General features: G+C 39.0%; 2 protein-coding genes, 1 long non-coding RNA gene and 1 other non-coding gene across 11 annotated transcripts in view; 2 read left to right on the top strand and 2 right to left on the bottom strand.

Annotated features, from left to right (window-relative positions):
* Positions 1 to 9,923, top strand: part of LOC146484135 (LIM homeobox transcription factor 1-beta-like) — a 26,615-nt gene extending 16,692 nt beyond the window's left edge. For 5 of the 6 annotated variants that reach the window (XM_085105450.1, XM_085105447.1, XM_085105448.1 and 2 more), the window contains exons 3-7: positions 2,368 to 2,606; positions 3,328 to 3,530; positions 5,297 to 5,374; positions 6,210 to 6,312; positions 6,787 to 9,923. In XM_085105450.1, coding sequence (XP_084961576.1) covers positions 2,368 to 2,606; positions 3,328 to 3,530; positions 5,297 to 5,374; positions 6,210 to 6,312; positions 6,787 to 7,157 — 994 coding nt within the window. In that variant the 3' untranslated portion in view covers positions 7,158 to 9,923. The remainder of the gene's footprint in view (positions 1 to 2,367; positions 2,607 to 3,327; positions 3,531 to 5,296; positions 5,375 to 6,209; positions 6,313 to 6,786) is intronic. The other variant, XM_085105446.1, reaches the window with a different exon arrangement.
* Positions 9,924 to 11,550: 1,627 nt separating this feature from the next.
* Positions 11,551 to 11,621, bottom strand: Trnas-uga (transfer RNA serine (anticodon UGA)). The gene has a single exon. It is a non-coding gene; the product is annotated as a tRNA-Ser (tRNA).
* An 813-nt stretch (positions 11,622 to 12,434) lies between these two features.
* LOC146484137 (uncharacterized) lies at positions 12,435 to 14,401 on the top strand. The gene is made up of 2 exons (XR_014863739.1): positions 12,435 to 13,951; positions 13,996 to 14,401. It is a non-coding gene; the product is annotated as an uncharacterized LOC146484137 (long non-coding RNA).
* LOC146484138 (serine/threonine-protein phosphatase 1 regulatory subunit 10-like) overlaps positions 14,192 to 18,190 on the bottom strand; it is a 28,204-nt gene continuing 24,205 nt past the window's right edge. For 2 of the 3 annotated variants that reach the window (XM_085105472.1, XM_085105471.1), the window contains exons 27-29: positions 17,442 to 17,628; positions 15,592 to 15,872; positions 14,192 to 15,321 (exon numbers count right to left, since the gene is read on the bottom strand). In XM_085105472.1, coding sequence (XP_084961598.1) covers positions 15,067 to 15,321; positions 15,592 to 15,872; positions 17,442 to 17,628 — 723 coding nt within the window. In that variant the 3' untranslated portion in view covers positions 14,192 to 15,066. The remainder of the gene's footprint in view (positions 15,322 to 15,591; positions 15,873 to 17,441; positions 17,629 to 18,190) is intronic. The other variant, XM_085105473.1, reaches the window with a different exon arrangement.

Here is an 18,190-nt window from a genome sequence, read left to right on the forward strand (position 1 = left end):
CTGAAAAAGGAAGGGAAAAAAGGGAAGACGCAAATCTTTGCTCATTTGGCTGTCTTGATTCTCGAGAATTCATCTGAATTCTTAAGATTCGATTTTTCCTCGACCAACATCATTCTTTGAGTTGCTAGAGTCATTATGCAGCGCATACGATTCGATTCAAGCCCCTAAATAAAAAAAAAACTACGAAAACGTTAATGTGCATAGAATTTCATGTTTGAAACGTTCTCAAAGATTTCACGTTCTTTGGCTCTCTAGATTGCATACACAGCGTTTTTCTACTTCTTCTTTCTTTCTTTCTTTCTTTCTTTTTGGTGGCGAACAATATAAACTACTCAGTGTACGAAAAGACACGATACGAAAGAATTAATTTAAATAACTTTTTATTCACTTACAAAGAAAGAGAAAATGACGAAAGCACTGCCTAACGGCTTTCAATTAAATAATCACGTTTTAGGGTATAGAATTGCCTCGTGCATATATAAATGCAGTTCAATCGACCACCTTAAACGTTAGCTTCACATAATGCAGTCAAATTCAACATATACAGTCTCTTAGAGCAAACACTATGCTTGAGGTGGAGAGTGCGTGTACGTGCTCAGCAAGAAATGGTTTTAGGAAACACAACTTCAGGCAACACAAACAATTTGGAGGTATTAAAATTTGAATAGACAGTCGTCGACGTGGTTTGAAACGAAAATAATTAAGGATTAGAGCGTGGATCCGGCCGATAATTAGTCAACCATCCTAAAATAACCGTAATTAGTGCCCAGCTCTCTGATGGTTGGAATGCCTCCCACACATTTGCTGTTAGGGAAGACGTAACAAAGAAGCTCTAATGTTTTTCTCTATTATTTCTTTAAGGGAACTGCATATATATCTTTCCTTTATTAATTGAAACCAAGAGGTCATGAACCGTACACTCACAGACGGGTAAAACATTCGCCTACGGCGCCTGTTACCACGACACTTTTTCGTTCTTCCAAACTTGCACTTGTACGTACTAGTTCACTAAAATATCTTATACAAATACGGGAAAATGTTTTCTATTTCCCTATTTCCCCTTAAGCTCCAGCAAACACCAGCTTGTATATTCTCCTTGTCATAATAGCAATTGGTAATCCTAACGGGTCGTGAAAAAAACGGCATTGATCACCAATGATGTCTCTATAGACTCTTATAACTAGCTCGGTGGCCATGTTGAGTTTCGGGGGAATAAAAAGCTTTGTTTTCGCGCGGCAAGCCTCGGTCAGACACGAATTTAGTGCGAGGCTTGCCGTGCAAAATCAAAGCTTTTTATTCTCCTGAGACTCAACATGTCCGGGGCTATCCTGAAGCAAATTCTCCCTGCTAGGTTACATAAGAAATATATCAAGGATGCTGAATAAAAATAATATACATGTATATGTTAATGTTGGGCTTAGTACAAAAAAAATTGTAATAAATAATGTTCCTTTTCAGGGAGTCTTTCTCAGTAGGGAAAATGATTGTTTCCATTGGGAAGACTTGTCCGTGTAATCGGGGTTGCATATTTAGTGAACACGTGCACACGTGTACGATCGTAAAATGCATCTCCTCTTGTTAGTTATGCAAGAACCAATGTTTTAAAATTTTCATATTTCTTTAGAGTAGCTAAGTCATGGAATAATCTGCCATTACATTTAAGAAAAATTGAATCTTTAAAGGAATTAGGATCGCCTTAAATCCTTTTTGCACCTGAAGGATATTACTACACTCTCTTGATTTCTTCTTCTTCTTCTTTTATTATATTTCTAGTTTTAATACTCTACATATTTTCCACTTGATTATGCATGTATGTACTTATTTTTGACTTTAGTAGCTGTTTAATTTTTAGTTAGTGTAGGCTTTAGGTAACCGTTCAGTGAGGGACGTAGCTCCTGTTTAGGGTTTTCCTGTCAATAGAGTGTGTGCACGGCGGCCATGTTGGAGAACTAAAACAATATAGAAGATATTTGCATAAAAATAGAATATATTTCCCAAAGGAAAATCACTGTATTGTTTCGGTCCTCCAACATGGCCGTCGTGCACACACTCTATAGTTGTTCTTTGTATTGCCAAACTATTAAAGTAAAGTAAGTCTAAAACCTCTGTGGGATGAGGTGAGGTCGGGGGGGGGGGGGGGATTTGGAACTCCTTAAACTTGGGATGGGAGAGTAAATAGACTAAATATGGTTGGGGAGGGTGAGAAGGAAAAAAGTGTTAATTTTACTTCGGAGTGATGGGGGGTGGGGGCAATTCCCTGGCGGACATAAGGTTCTGAGCTCTAGTAAGTTAGTAGATGAAGGCTTGTGGTAGTACCTGTCAGTGCTTTTCATCTCAGGTCTCATTTGTAAGGTGTTATTTTCACAGAATGTATGGAACAAAATGCAGTGGATGCAAAACCACCATACCAGCGAACGAGTTCGTCATGCGGGCCTTGGGAAACGTATATCATATACAATGCTTCGTTTGCACAATGTGCGGTCACCGGCTTGAAAAAGGCCAGGAATTTGCACTAAAGGATAATAAATTATATTGTAAGGAGGATTATGGAAAGCTACCGACTAAAGGATCGTCCAATAGCCCACCTCACAAGCAACAACAAGAAAGTAAGTCAATGGTTTTGAATCGAAGTGTTGATTGTTTTGTTCCCGACCTAAGCGCCGGATTCCTGTTATTTTTTATTTCTTTGGTTTTGACTTGAAGTAGCTAAACATTTCAATATCATTTAACCCATCTCATATTAACATCAAAAGCACTCGAATCTATGTATGGTGGCTAAATTGACTTACCAACTCTCTTGAAAAACAAAAACCAAACATTCATCAAATCAACTAACAATTCACTAGTTTGAGTGAAAGAAATGAAACTTTGAATGGAACACAAAAACGCTGGTGAAAAGTTTTGGGGCCACTCTTCTTCCCCTACAGGGCTGAAGCCTGATTAACCATGATACTGGGTGGGGGAGGGGGTGAGGAAGCGGGAAATAACTCAAGAGAAACGACGCTTACGTATTTTGCATCTTAAAGAATGCGCTGTGGACCTTTGGCTAGCTTTGCAGGTTGCAAGGGACTTTCCAGTTTTTGTATTGCTCGTTAGCAGTTGTACTTTCCTGTTAACATCGCAGAGATGTGAACAAGCGAACCCCCTCCCCTTCCCCACCCCTGTGCATCTATCTCTTCTAAACAATCACTTTTAAGCGTCAACTTTGAAGTATTTTCACTATGTGATTTCCAAGTGGTCTCTATTTTACAATTTGTGGTGTTGCGCTCTATTAACCCTTTTAACAGACTTTTACTAACGTGACTATCTGTGTTTTTTTCTTTTTAGACGTAATTAATAACAGTTTCAAGACTGAAAAAGAAACCAAAACAGAGAAGGCTGATAATACGGATTCCGACGACTCTTCTGTAATAGCTGATGATGAAAATGACGATAAAAAAGGACCAAAACGACCGAGAACAATACTCACAAGTCAACAGAGAAAAATATTTAAATCAGCGTTTGAAATTAGCTCCAAGCCTTGTAGAAAGGTAAGAAAATAGCTACTCGAGGCCTTAGTTAATCGAGGGACTGGTAATGAAGCCTTGCCATCTTGAAGGTTGATGACAATGGTGCTGAAATTTATGTTGCAAGGGCTGCGACCGTGCAGAATCCTTGATTTAATGTCCGCACTTCAGCTGAATGTCTTAACAGGAACGTTTCTATTGGTCAGTTGCTCCAACACATTTCAACTTCTATTGAGGTTTGTGCACGGTCAAGATCGACCAAGAATGCTAACAAAAACCTGTAACCTGAAAGAATTTGTTTGCCGCATTGCATTTTATTAACTATGATGGGGCGTAGCGGTAAAGTGTGAGTTGTTTTCTGTTGATAAACTGGGCACAATTTACACTCTTTTAATGTCTTTCCGTTCTCAAGTCACCGTTCTGTTTTCGATTCAAACGTTTGGCCATATGATACGGTTCTAATACCTTTATTGTCGGAGGATGAAACCTTTAATGTGGCTTTTCAAAGAACAGTAAGGCTTTCCTGTTGGAGAGATAACGTTGGTCACACTTTTAAGTCTGTAGCTAAAATCCTAAATTGTGACCATTCAAACCGGAAAGCCACTTAGAAGTACTTTCCTGTGGTGCTGTTTATTACGCTGTACAAGGTGATTCTAACTGTTGAGTCTGTAGCTAAAATCCTTAAGTGTGACCATTCGAACGAAAGCTACTGGGCAGTACTTTCCTGCAGTACTGTTTACTGTGCTTTGACAACATTGGCTTAACTTTTGACTTGGTGGATGAAATCCAGGGCCCAGTTGTTCAAAGCCCGATTAAGCTAATCCTGGGTTGACACGAACTTTGATTCGAGTTTAATTACGAATCAATGAAGATTCTTGAAAAAGATTTTTATTTCTTAGTTTTGGCTAAGACTCTTCTTTACCACTAGCTTAAAATAAGCCGTTAAAAACATTTTTTATGAGTGAGATAAAAACCTCGGTTAATTTTTCATCGGGGAGTGGCGTTAATCGGCTTTCGAAAAAAACCGGACCCAGGGAAGTAATTGAAACTGAAACGTTTTCATTCCTTAAAAACTCCGCACCGAACAACTGTAACTCGTGGCACTCTTGGCCATTTACTAGGTTCATATCAGGCTCATCCTGTTTACTGCTAGGATCAGCAATGCTGAAAAAGCCCTGTACGATAATAAGGAGAGAAAGATGACATCTTTAAGCTCGGACGGTAAATAAGAAAAAATATAGTGGCATTTTTCAGCATGTCACGAGCATAAGACTAAGAAAAACAATCAGAGCTTCTGACACAGGATCTCTCAGAAGGGACGGGAGTCGAATCGGTGAATTTCAGCAGATCGGTCTTTCCTGTTGCACACTGTAGACGTACCCTTTCTGTCGGGACTCGACCCACTGAAATCTATAGATTTCTTACTTCATACCCCATTTTACAAATTTTATACCATCCTTCTTTGCTTATCGCGAAACAGGAGGTTTTCAATATTACACATCCTAGCAACACTCTGGACGCCTGTCACAAGTGAACCTAGCAAATTTTAATGCTCAAAGCCGGTTTTTTTAGTCTTAAATTATGTTTTCCCATTCTATTATATAACAGAAGTTTTTCCATCTATTACGGTCACATTTTAAATTGCCATTATGTGAGAAATGAAGATTTTATGAAATATAGAATGAAATCATTGGACCGCCAAACCAAACTTTTACCCTCACCCTTCCCACCCCTCTTTGAACTTTCATGCACTGACATTGTTATTTCCATTTCGGATTATTTAAACACAGGTTAGAGAAGAACTTTCAAGGGAAACAGGACTTAGTGTTCGCGTTGTCCAAGTCTGGTTTCAAAATCAGAGAGCTAAGGTAATTGAAAGAGTGTTTTTGGGCTTCACAGTCAGTACTTAGTCATTGTGTAAATTAAGGAAATGCAGCATTGCAGAAACTAATCAAGCTGTTATGAAAACCAAATTAAAGCGCTATCATATAGAACATAGATGCTGTCATAATTTAAGAACCCACGTGCGTGTTGTGTCGCAATACAACATTTAGATTAGATTCTCCATTTCTGTGCAGCAAGTATACGCAAAATCCTAGTTTACCTTGCCTTAGTTGTCCCGCAGTTAGAGAAAATGTCTGATAGTTTCCTTGTTTATAGTTTAACAGAAGTTAATTCAAAAATACTATTTAACAAGGCTAAAAAGTAAAAAAATGTCGAGAAAGAGGTTATTGCTGTTCATCGTGGTAGATACAATAACAATAAGTGTATTATCGTTTGTCTCACGATATAGTCACTTTGAGCTGTAAATCGCGACGTTTCGACTGCTTACTGCCAGTTTCATTTAGGCGATGAGGACGACTGGTTACGCGGCACCATTTATATCACGATGGTCGGCTGTGATTGGTGCATTTCGAACCAAACGTTTTCGACTAATTAAGTCATCTTCAGTCACAATTAGTCGAAAACGTTTGGTTCTTCACAATCCTTTTTTCTTTTTGACTTTTTAGCCTTGTAAAATAGTATTTTTAAATCTCAAGCGAATATTATGGACAGAAGTTAATTCATTTTCAAATCAATCAGTAACTAAATAAATAATAAATAAGTAAATAAAAAGAACTTTTGGGTGTTATAAAGTGTAAATCAAAATACACCTCGATCCTTCTTTTAAAATGCAAGATCATCGCATTTTTTTGTTGATAGATTAAAAAGCTAGCGAGAAGAAACAACCCAGAATCGGACGGAGCTGCGAGCTGTAGAGTTAGTAATCGACAAAGAAGTCTCAAGAAAAGCAAGGACGGAAAATGTAAGCTGTTTGCCATCTTCATCGTCATCATTTATCGTTAGCTATATTCACCACCCAATGTGTTCCTGTTATCATTTTGTCGAGTACCATTGTACAAAATCAAACCATTAATGTTCGGTTTTTTGTGATCTACATGTAAATGTACTCTTGCCTAGTTTGTTTTTAAGTTCCTCCATATTATAGTCCATTGTCATCCTTCAATCGTTCAATCATCCTCACTTCCTAACGCATTTCTATAGCTTTCGAATTCTATACACCACACAATTACAAGAGTTACAATTTTAAAAACGCTGTTATTCCTTGTCCTGCTACCTGTTTTGTGAGGGTGTTTTGAACTTCGAGAAGTCTTGCAGACGAATACCGCTAGCGACCAGCATCGATAAAGGGTGGCTCTGCTGCCCTTCTTTCCCAAATTAGCTGCTTTCACAAGTTTTCAAGTAATACCATGCATTAAAATTGTTGTTCTTTCTTTAGCATCAAGTCCAAGAGACAAACGACGTGTTGACCGAGACAGTTTGGACCTCCCTCCGTCACTCTCCCCTCCCCCACAGCTTCCAGGATCCCAAGCCCCTCCCTATGGAATGCTCCCGCCTCAATACCAACATTTACAAAATCATATGGGACCAATGATGGCGCCTCCACAGTTCCAACCACCGTACCAAGCACCGCTCAACCATATGGACTCTGGAGAGATTCCCATGGAACATGGGTTACAAACCATCGATGAATGTATGATGCGACCGCAGCAGTTTAATCCGGGGGATATGGGCGGATATCCCACGGCTACGAATCACAATGGTCAGAATCACCTAGAACTAATGCATGACATGATTAATTCATTTTAATTTATTCTAATTCAGTCTTCAATAGTATTTTGCACGGCGGCCATTTCGGTGAAATGAAGGCTTAAGATAGCGAAGAGAAATAAATTCATCGTTTTGGTTCACGAATTTGGGCGCTGTCATCTCATATAAAATGCTATAGATCATTATCGATGTTGCTACTTGCAAGAATTAGTAAGCGCGATTTATTTCGTTTATATTTATTTATTGTTTCGCTTATGTTTTTTTTTTAACTTTAATTTATACTTTCTACAGCAGAACAAATCATTCCCTCAGAATTATTTCTAGTTTCCATTTCTTTTGTATTTTGTTACATTGAATACACCCATCCGTTTTGTCAAGGCTACTTGTTGACAATGTTTCTCTTGAAATTGTCCTTTTAAAGGAAATTTTTTTTACCAAGGTAAATGTGAAAAATATCAAGACATTTGACTTGCTTAGTAGCACACGTCTTTGTTCTGGTAAAAACAGTATCGTTTTCCTCTCTTGTGAAATCGTGGGTCTCCGGTTAAGTTGTTACGTTATAAGTGAATACAGAATTCTTGTAAGAAAAATACCAGTCGGTGCAAGGTATCAGTAAGATAAACTTAAAGTAGAGTATACAAATATATAAACAATCTTCATTGAATTTGTCAAAAACTGAAGAAAGCTTCCTTACATCGTTTAGTTCGCCATTTTGTAAGTGGACCGAGCATGGCGCGAAACGCACTATTCTTTTTGGAGAATTTTCTTTCAAGTATTTTCTTTTAGAAATGACTTTCCGGAACGAAATGTTTAGGAAAATTTAAGTTTTGTTGTCTTGCAGGAAGCCCTGGTGTTCTGTTTTGATTATTTCATAATCTTCTTATTGAAACCTGTAACAGTACGCGTTAAATTGTTACAGTCAATCATTTTGAACCACGTAGCGTTGCTACAGTTCTCAATTTTGAAAGGCAAATCTTTTGCTAGAGATCTCTGACTTCGGCGGAGAGTATTTCCTAAATAGAATTTCACAGAGGTCAATTTCGCGCCGAGTTTGTGCCAGGATATTTTTCAACCTACATGTAAGTGCTGTTACAACTGTGAATTAACTAGTTAATTTTTGAAAAATAGTCTGACGCCTCTGCTTAAAAGTTCTTCTCTAAAGTATTTTTATTATAGTTGTTCGTTTGTTTAACTCAGTTCTAAAACCAGAGGTCCGCTCAAAACTCTCAGCCTAATTTCAAAATTATTTTGTTCCAGATTCTGACGAGGCAGCAACACATTGGTACAACGTGTATTTATAGCAGTTAAGCTGAGACCTTATCATCGGAGTTTAAACCATCTTTAACCCTTACCTCTTTAAGATTGGCAAACATGAAAAACATGTTTTCGAACCTTCTCGCTTTGTGAAAAGCGTAGCAGCACTGCTCAAACGCTTTCTTTTGAATAGCGATGCTTAACGATTTTATTTCATTCAAGACTCAGCAATTTGAGCCACACTGTACAACAGAGGCTGTGGTTCCATTAGAAAGTTGCCTGTAACCAATGGTGTTTAGAACTCAAAACTCAAAACACTGGTTAGGATTTGACGTAAACGCCAGAGTAAACTGTCTAATGCAGCCTCAGTGATAACATACAGTACCACAGTGAAAACTGCGCATGCGTAAGGTCGGAACCTGTCATCTTTAAAAACAGTACCACAAGAAAGTGCTGTTCAGCAGCTTTTTTTTAATGGTCAGAAAAGTATTTCCTCACAGACATTAAAACAGCGCCACATAGTACCGATCATTAGCTTCCTTCTGAATTATTCCACTTCGAGATTTTATCTACTTTTCTGCGCAGACTTTTACAAACGTGTGTTTTGGGTTAAAGGGTTAAACTTTTTTTTTTCTGTTTCAGCAATAAATCCAATGCTCTTAAAGCGGTTTTCAATTGAGTGTCGAAATTAATTTCGTGTTTCTTTTTGTGCTCTGTGATTGGTCAGCAATACTCGCTCTTTCTCAACCAATGAGAAGTAAACCCAAAACTAATTGTAATCTTGTTCTGTCGCGTTTTCCCGCGCTTGGCGCCGGTTACACTGATGTATTCGAGTTCTGATTGGTTCATTGTGCTGTTTACGTTTGTTGATATTGGGCCAGAGTGCTTCGGTTCTGGCCTTACGACACTCATTTGAAAAGCGCTCTAATCAGCAAAGACTGAAAACAATATATAATAGCCGATAGAAGTGGTTGACCTTTGTATTAGAAAAGCTATTACCAACTTAATAGTAACGACTCTGTCATTCCAAAGATTGAAATAGTAATTCTCCTTACTAGGGCCCCACCTCGATAAGAGTTGGAAAGATTTGGCAGTTCATCGAACGATTGTATTCCCAGCTGAAGATTTCTCGAATTTTCGTCACTCTTGTCTGGTAAGGAGAAATGATATTTTGATCTCTTTAGGGAATAAAGAGTTGAAACTGAGGCCTGAAAACTTTCGTGCAATGTATGATAATTATTTATGAACATTTCACTCCCAGAGATATCTTACAGCACAAGGCCTGTAGTAAAATAGTGTATGTCAAATTGAAGAGAATTACCCCCAAAAATAACGCTATTCGTTTACCAGAAATGGAGATTCACTGAATAAATATTCCATTGTCATAATTTAAACAGGCATGGCCGCCTAGTTGTAAAATAAATAACATTGTTAAGGTGTGTAAATAATATTCTTAAAGGCAATAAGTCGGCCTTAATTCCTCGCTCCTGTTACAGTGTACAGAATATTCAGAGATTCTAAAATAAAAGAGTTCCAAAGTTCAACTTAAAAGTTGTTTGTGTTGATGATAAAGCCTAGTTTTCACTAGCGACGCAAGCATAACAATACTTATTTCACCGTGAAAAAGGCCCCGGCGCAAGCATAAGCACAATGATCAAAATTTTTCCTTTTCTTGTGCTTATGCTTGCGTCGCGTTCGTTTTCACTTGACATAAAGCTCTTAATTTTGTGCTTGTACTTGCGCCTGTGCTTGCGTCGCTGGTGAAAACCCAGGCTTAAATACGCTACTTACGGAGTAACTGCATTCAACTTACTACAGCGACAACAACGAGAATGTCACAAAACAGTAGGATTTAATGAGAAAAGCCGCAAAGGCCCTGCATGTGCGTTATAAATTTTGATGACGCCGGCTCGGCCAAACAACATCAAGTAACTTAAGCAACGACAACAAAACAATAGGTTTAAAGGGCAAAAACAACCGCTCTGCACGTGCGTTTTAAATTTTGGTACGTTTCTTATTGCCTTCCTTTGCAAATCAACAACGTCATGTACGGGACATGGAGCAGTGTAGAACTGCTGGCTTGGAGATACAATACCAAATCTGAAAAGTTTATTTTCAGTCAGTGTGGCACAGGCATACTCGGAAAAAGAAAATCCAAGTTTTCCAATAGAGTCAAGAGTCGAATCTGTGACCTTCTGTTTACTAGTTCGGATGCTCTATCACTGAGCTACAGGAGACTCGTGGGAGCTAAGGCCATTAAACTAGGTTCATGAGACAAATATCCTGCATACTCAAATATCCTGCATACTGCTAGGATTGGAATGTCATGTGGGACATATGATGATAAGAGAATGTTATGTTATGTTATGTTATGTTATGTTATGTTATGTTGTGGATAAAATCTGTGAGACGGATGACAAGTTAAACCGTTTTGCGGATTAGATTATCTATGAGATTAAATATTGTCCAATTCCGAATATAAACCCCCAATTTAAGCCTCCAAATCTTGGCCGCTAAAACTCTTCGACAATAAGTCCAGCCCATTGGTTTTTGGGGTTGGGTGTTTTAAGCTGTTTGTGTGTCAAACTGTTTTTAGGGTCACATCCAACAATTTTAAAACGCAGTCTCTAATAAGTACCTCCCTCCCAACTCCGAAAATAACCTCTGTAGCTGCCAAAGGTCGTTTACCAAATGAAACCCGAGGCTTATATTAGGTATTTTACGTATACAGCAAAAACGATTAACATCCCTCCAACCCCGAGCCCACTCCCAAATGAAAGGAAGCAACATCAACAGAGTAACAATGCTTAAAGTTCCAAACACCACTTGAACGTAATATGGCGAACTTGTGTCAGTTTATTGGAAAAAGGTAACAACAAACAAACAAAACAACAACGTAGAAAGTCGAGTTTACAGTGAAGAAACCGAGACCAAGCCGGGTCAAGATAGACCCCCCCCCCCCCCCCCTTTACATTATACTTATAGTAAACAACACCACCGGAAGATAAATAAAAATAAAATAAATGCTTTGTTTATAGTGGAAATGCACTTAGCTACCGAAAGCTAGTTTACAGGCATTCCACTCAGAAATAACGGGAAACAAATAATAATCAAATCGAACATAACACGTTAAAAATCCCCACTGGCAGGAGGCAAACCAGCTGGCTACTTACAAGCGTGGCCAAGGACGGGGCTTGAACCCGGGACCTCCGGATTTCAAGTCCGGCGCCCTAACCACTGGGCCACGCCACTGGAAACTGCTGCACAACATATTTCTTTTGAATGGCTGTGCTTTGAAACTTCGTAGGGAAAAAAAAGCAAGAGAAAAAAAGCTACAGCCACAGTCAGCATCAGAAACTGCACCCGGTTTTACAAAGCTAATGAACGATGAGACGAATCCTTAGTATCAGCATCGTTCAGTTGAACACAAAGTTTGTACTTCAGGATTCATATTAGGAGCTCTTCATGTGATGACTGTAGCAACTCAAAAGAGCACTTAATCCAGTCTCTATGACTGCAACAGTAAAATGCTTGTTACTCCTTTTATCAGGACTGGTAATCAGTTTGATAAGAATTTTCATGACGCTCTCAGGCAACAGAACAGCTGTAGTGCCCGGTCGCACTTCAGAATTTCGGCGACAGGATCACTTTGCATTTCAGTGTAAAGGGTGATGAAGCGGTACTGCATTTGTGTACCACTAAAGTAATGCCACGGAAAAGAAAGGCTCGATTAAGCTAATCCTAGGTTAACGTGGACTTTGATTGGAATTTAATTGCTAATCAGTAAAAGATTCAGTCTCCCGAAACTCTTTACCATACGCTTAAAAATAGAGTTTGAAAAGCATTTTTAACAAGAGAGTTGAAAACCTTGGTTAAGTTTTATCGGGGATTAGGGTTAATCGGCTTTCGAACAACTGGGCGTCAATTTATTTATTTATTTAGCTTTGTCCAATATCGACAGGGATACTGCAGACCCGGGATATACGGAATATACGCACAAAGACCAGACCACAACACCGGGAACTACGTCCCCTACTCTTTGCGAACAGTGAATAAGTTCTTTAACGTCCCGCAGAGTTATTTACAAACATGGTTTGTGAGACGGGGCCTATGGTTTATCGTCCTTATCCGAGAAGACTAGAAAGTCTAACCATTTGCAGATGTCAGAGCAAAGGCAGCACTTTCTCCTCAGTTATTAACAGACGCTGAGTGGTGGTCCGGCCGGGGTTTGAACCCGCGACCTCCCGCACGGTAGTCCGGCACTCTACCAACTGAGCTAAACGGTCGGCGGTTTTGAATGGTCTCATCTATAGAATCGGATTCAAGTCCACACGGTCACTATGGGGCGACCTTTGATAATGAAGCACAATGATCACAAATTATAACAATTGAATCAATTTTAATGACAAAAAATTCAAGAGGAAATACATCACAAAAACTAAGTATAGTATACATATATCTTGGTAATATGTTTTAACAAACAAAACCGACTATTCACAATGTAGACTATTACTGTTTTGTCTTACACAGAAAATTCCAAGATATTTACTTGGAATATTACTGCCTAAACTCTAATGTTTTACACGACAATGGACCTCCGCGACCTAGTCTACCGATCTTCAGTAAATTAGAATATTTTAAGTTACTCTGATTAGAATGCAATAACCTCAAATTAATTGTACATGTAATTTGTTGCAGAAGTGTTCACCAAACGTATCAATTTAAATATGAACAGCTTTACTGCTGAATACGTTGGGAGATAAAACGCCATGCACTATTCAAGCCATTAGTTTCAAACGGTACATGAAGGAATTCGAAGCAGTTGGTGTTCATTTGACGTTCAGTAAAAACACATTGCTTTCACGACCGTGGGGCTTTAATTCGAATGTACCTTACCGTCTACCCGCCGTGCTCGCATGTAAAACATCCTCTGTTATTCGTTATTACCAGTCTACATATTTTTCCAATCTCACCAAAACTCGAGACTGTTAATTTTTAAATCAATGTTGTATCTTTTCGATTTCCTCTCAGTCTGCACCGTTTGTTGCCGCGTATGGAATTAATCATAATTCTACAACTGTATCCAATTTACTATTCATTATTTCCACACTGTATATTGTTACTGTGATGTGCTTGCTATACAGAAATCGGGACATCTGCCAGCAAGTCGATTGTTTGGCAAAGCCAACCTTAAATCAACAAATAGTTAGCTTTGCTTTCCGGCTCTAAAAACTAAGCTTCTTTTCTTTCCCTATCATTGGTTCGTGATCAATGGACAGCACACCAGATCATGAAGCCTGTAAAAATAAGGAGCCATTCACTTCAGCGAAGGTCAAAGTTACCATCCTCTGGGTTGTTTTAAAGCAAGGGCATCTTTTTTTTACCCTCAGTTGCATCACTTAGACGCTAACTCCAGTCAATTGCTAAGTTGTGCTCTCCGCAATTTTCCTCGCCGGCACTCTTTAGACGGACCAAGAAAAATAAGATTGTAGTTGCGTAGCCAATCATTACCGTCACAAAAACCAGTCCCCAAGAGATGCCTGACCTTGTTGAAACCGATTGCCAAGCCATGCGTACATGTATGTCTAACTACAGCAACACCATTAAATACCACGTAGAGTAGTTTTCAAGATGTTCGTCAACCCGCAGAAAAAGGGAAGTATCTACGTATCTGCGCACCTTACCTACACAATATTTTCACTAAATGCAACACAAGAACCAAACAATGTACGACCTTTCTGGTTGATCATCGAATCTGTGCGTTTTCGCAACATAGGAAGTGAAATTACTGCGTAATGCTCTCTAAAGTAACAAGCTGATTAAAATAAGAAATATTTATTCTCTGGATTTGTCACAAAATATTTTTTTTAAATATTAAAAAATCACCTCTATCTAGTACTTTACATACGTTGAATTCAAAAATTTATACAGTCTGTACAAATGTCAACTGAAGAAACGCGATGGGTAAGACTCCTGTGATGTTTGAATGCGTCCATCAAATCTTGGGGTTTTCCAGTGAAATTGTCCATTAAGAAAATGTGGATATCGAGAGTAACTTTCGGACGGTTAAATAACCAAAACAGAGCGCTAAGACAGCTCGGAATAATAAAGGAAACTAAACCAAACGAGGCAAAGCCAAAAAACAAGGAAATTGTTACAAAAATACCAATCTAGTTAACAACTGACCGACAGATTTTGGTTTAGTCGGATAAGATCCTTCTTGAACTCACAAAAACTCATTGGGTCAATATTTCAATCCTTAACATCAGCGATGTCTTGGCACTCTGCTTTGATTTGCTTTCAAAATGATTTTTAGTTGCAACAGACGATACTTCCAAAAGGGCTTAGGCAGGTAAAACAGATTTAAGTCCGACGGATGTCCGAGCACCACGTTAAAAACATTGCAAGACAACTTTCACTGCAGCAGTCTCGGATCCGAGAAGCTGTCCTTTCGTTCTGTAATTAAATATTACGGGTCTTTAATTTATTATTTTTCTTCATATATTTCGTTCTAAATATATCTTCACATTGAAGATGTGGCACTGAATTCCAGAAGAAATGCCCCAATAAAATTACGGACATGGTTCAAACGAAGGGTGTATGCAGCTATAAATAGCATGCATGTAATTATGTCGAAAACGCACATTTCTCTGGAATTAACTGTCATAATCTTCAAACGCTGCATAATTTATTATCAGACTGGCGGTCCATTAACTCCCGGATGTAAAAAGTGACACGTGGCTCCTCTCAAACAGCCTCGTTTTGAAACAAAGTGCCGGCAAATCGGAGGTGCTCCTCGGCCCCGGGCCCTTCCACGTGCTCGGCCACGTGGCATTCCTCGGCCTCTACCGCGCATGCCCATATTGTCTCCGATTTCTCCTTCTTCATCCTCGTCCCCATACTCCCCTCCGTCGTCAAACTGATCTGGCAGAAAGTCGTCTCGGTTAGCCTGGGTGAAGATAAGTTGATCAGTAAATTATTATCTTATTATAAGCTACATTGATTCCTCCCTGGGTATGTCGTGATAACACCGAGGAAAATGTAGAAGAAACGCAATTTTATCAGGATTTAGGTTATTAAAAAGCATCCATCCATCCGCGACACTCTTGTGTGGTACTTCACAACACCCTGGCACGCATATGGTGGAACGTTTGCTCATGTTACTATTCTTAAAGGATTTAAAATGCCTAATAATCGCCAAGTAAACGTCACAGCTTACCATTTCGGGCAGAAGAGGTCGTGGGCCTGATACCATGCCTCTTCCAACACCAGGCCCACCCTGCATTCGAGGTGGCATAAGTCCCCTCATACGAGGCCCCATCATTGGGCCTCCTTCAGGTCCAGGGAAAAGTGGTCCTATTGGAGGACCTTGTCTGGGTCCACCTGGACCTTGGAAATGAGGAGCCATATCAGGTCTCATGAGCGGGCCCTGTACTCCTCTAGGGCCCATTGGACCAGGCGGTCTGAAGACATTTAACATCCCTCCTAGGTCACCAGGTGCTGTTACAACAACAAACAAACAAACAAAGAAAAATTAATGTAACACAAAAAAATACATCTCAGATGGTTTATGCTATAACACAATTCTGTGGCAAGGGAACTGAATAACACAAAGCTGAGCTATGGCAGACAGGCCTCTAATTACTTCTCAAACTCATTAATAATCCATCAAGAGAAAACAAAGAAAATCACTACTGTGACCGTGGTTTGGATACGTGTTCCTAATTAACAATACTTTCCTTACATTTACAATACTTACAATACAGTACAATATTAACTTGCCAATAGAAGACTATGTTAGAAACTATTTAGTTAGATTAATTACAAAGAATTACAGTACTTTAGGTAATATCCGACAGTTTACATGTACCTTTTTCAAAACAGTTCTACTAAACGTTACGCTACTAATAAAGACAAAACTAAGAGAAACAGCACTAACAGATACGCTATTACTTAATAAGAATAAGAAAAAAAAAAGTTACACCAAAAGTGGAACATCAAGGAAAAAGAAACTAAGGGGCCAAGAAATATAGGGTTAACATTTTGCCAACTTTAGCCTTGCACTTCTCCAACAATTATTGATCTTTTGAGAAGCCACATTAAACACTCGAATGCGTGTTTCATCAGTTATCCAAACACCTCGAAGTCGTTTAAGTCGTCTGATGAAACACACCTTCTCGTGTTCGATATATTACGTCAAAGTAGATAGGGAGAGAATGATGTATTATTCAATAAGTGACACAGGCATACTCGGAAAAAAATCTGAGTGCTCCTATTAGGAGTCGAACCTAAGACCTTCCGATTACTAGTTCGGATGCTCTACCACTGAGCTACAGGAGACTCGTGGGAGCTACGTCCATTAAGAGGTTCATTGGACAAACATCCTGCATACTGCTAGGATTTGAATGTCATGTGTGGCATATGTGCAATGGAATAAATGTGATGGAATAGTTTAAGCCTGGTGAATAAATGAGAATGATGTATTCTTCAGCAAGTGACAGGCATACTCGAAAAAAAAAAAAAAAGAAAGATAGATAGCGAGAGTTACCAAAAGGAGGTGACAACCTCCGAAATTGCCGCAAATAATTCAATAAAAACCAATACAGTGTGTATGGTAAAATATCAATGACAGAATTCCATTTATGACCAATGACATTACTGAGCCGCACCGCTACAAATGAAATAGGGCTCACACACAACAAGGAAGGAAAATTCCATAACATTTTCATGGCTTTTAATCCAGTTCCATAAGCACAAAATTGACCGCTGTTCCAAGAGGACTGTTGAAAACAATGAGTGAAATGCCTCACTGGCTGAATGTTTTGACCATCAGCAACCATGAGCTAAAAACAATTTTGGGAAAAATCACCCAAACAATTTTTTACAATTTCCCCAACTTTTCCAGGCCTGGAATGCAAATTTCAAATGCCATGACTTTCCAGGACGGCATGAACTCTGTTAAAAGATTTTGAATTTGCTATTCAAACCTATTTCTGACAAATAACCTTTAGGAAGTATCAAAACATGTTCCAGAAGTACAATCTGAAACGTTCCTTAACGGACACTTACCAGCTCCAAGCAATCCTGCCCCTTGACCCATGCCAGGCCCTTGCATTCTGGGGGGGCCCATTGTATTTTGCTTTAAAGGTTCTAAGATCTGTTTGAGGGCATCCGGTAGGGAGGAACCCGCCGACTCGTTTTGAACTTGAGGCTGAGAATTTGGTGTCATTGAAGACTGGCCACCTTGCTGAGAGTTCTGAAATCACAAAGAAAATTCACAGTTTTGAAAACATGGCTTGCACTGGCTTTGAGAGAATTTTGCCAAGCTCAGTTACTGTTACTGTAACCACAACCCTGAAATTCAAAGATTTCTCCTACTGACTCTGATTTGTACACCACCTGTTGGTCACTGAAGTTTTCAAGACTTAGCTGTTATAATGCTATTTTATAAATTATTTAACATACGCCTTGACCACACTTTTGAGGATGATAGAACATAAGCTAGTAATGTAAAACAGAATCAGTGCTACAATTCCAGCAGGGGCCATGTGGTATGATTGCATCAATGGTGTGCATTCCAAGGATCTCATAGAATGATTTTCTGATAACCCTTTGATCCCTGAGAGTGCCAATTGGTGCATAAAAACATGAACTCTGTCAACATTTGATGGATTTCTTTTGAATTTTGCCACCAAAATGATCTTGTTGAGATCTATTTATTAAAAGGAAAAAAACAACCCCCCGCAATATGTGATATGGCTGACCACCCCCATAAAGTTTCAACTTTTCCCCCCTAGCACTTGTATACGTGTCTTAAA

This window comes from Pavona decussata, unplaced genomic scaffold (genome assembly GCF_977016875.1).
Source record: "Pavona decussata unplaced genomic scaffold, jaPavDecu1.1 SCAFFOLD_37, whole genome shotgun sequence".
In the NCBI taxonomy this organism is placed as follows: domain Eukaryota; kingdom Metazoa; phylum Cnidaria; class Anthozoa; order Scleractinia; family Agariciidae; genus Pavona; species Pavona decussata.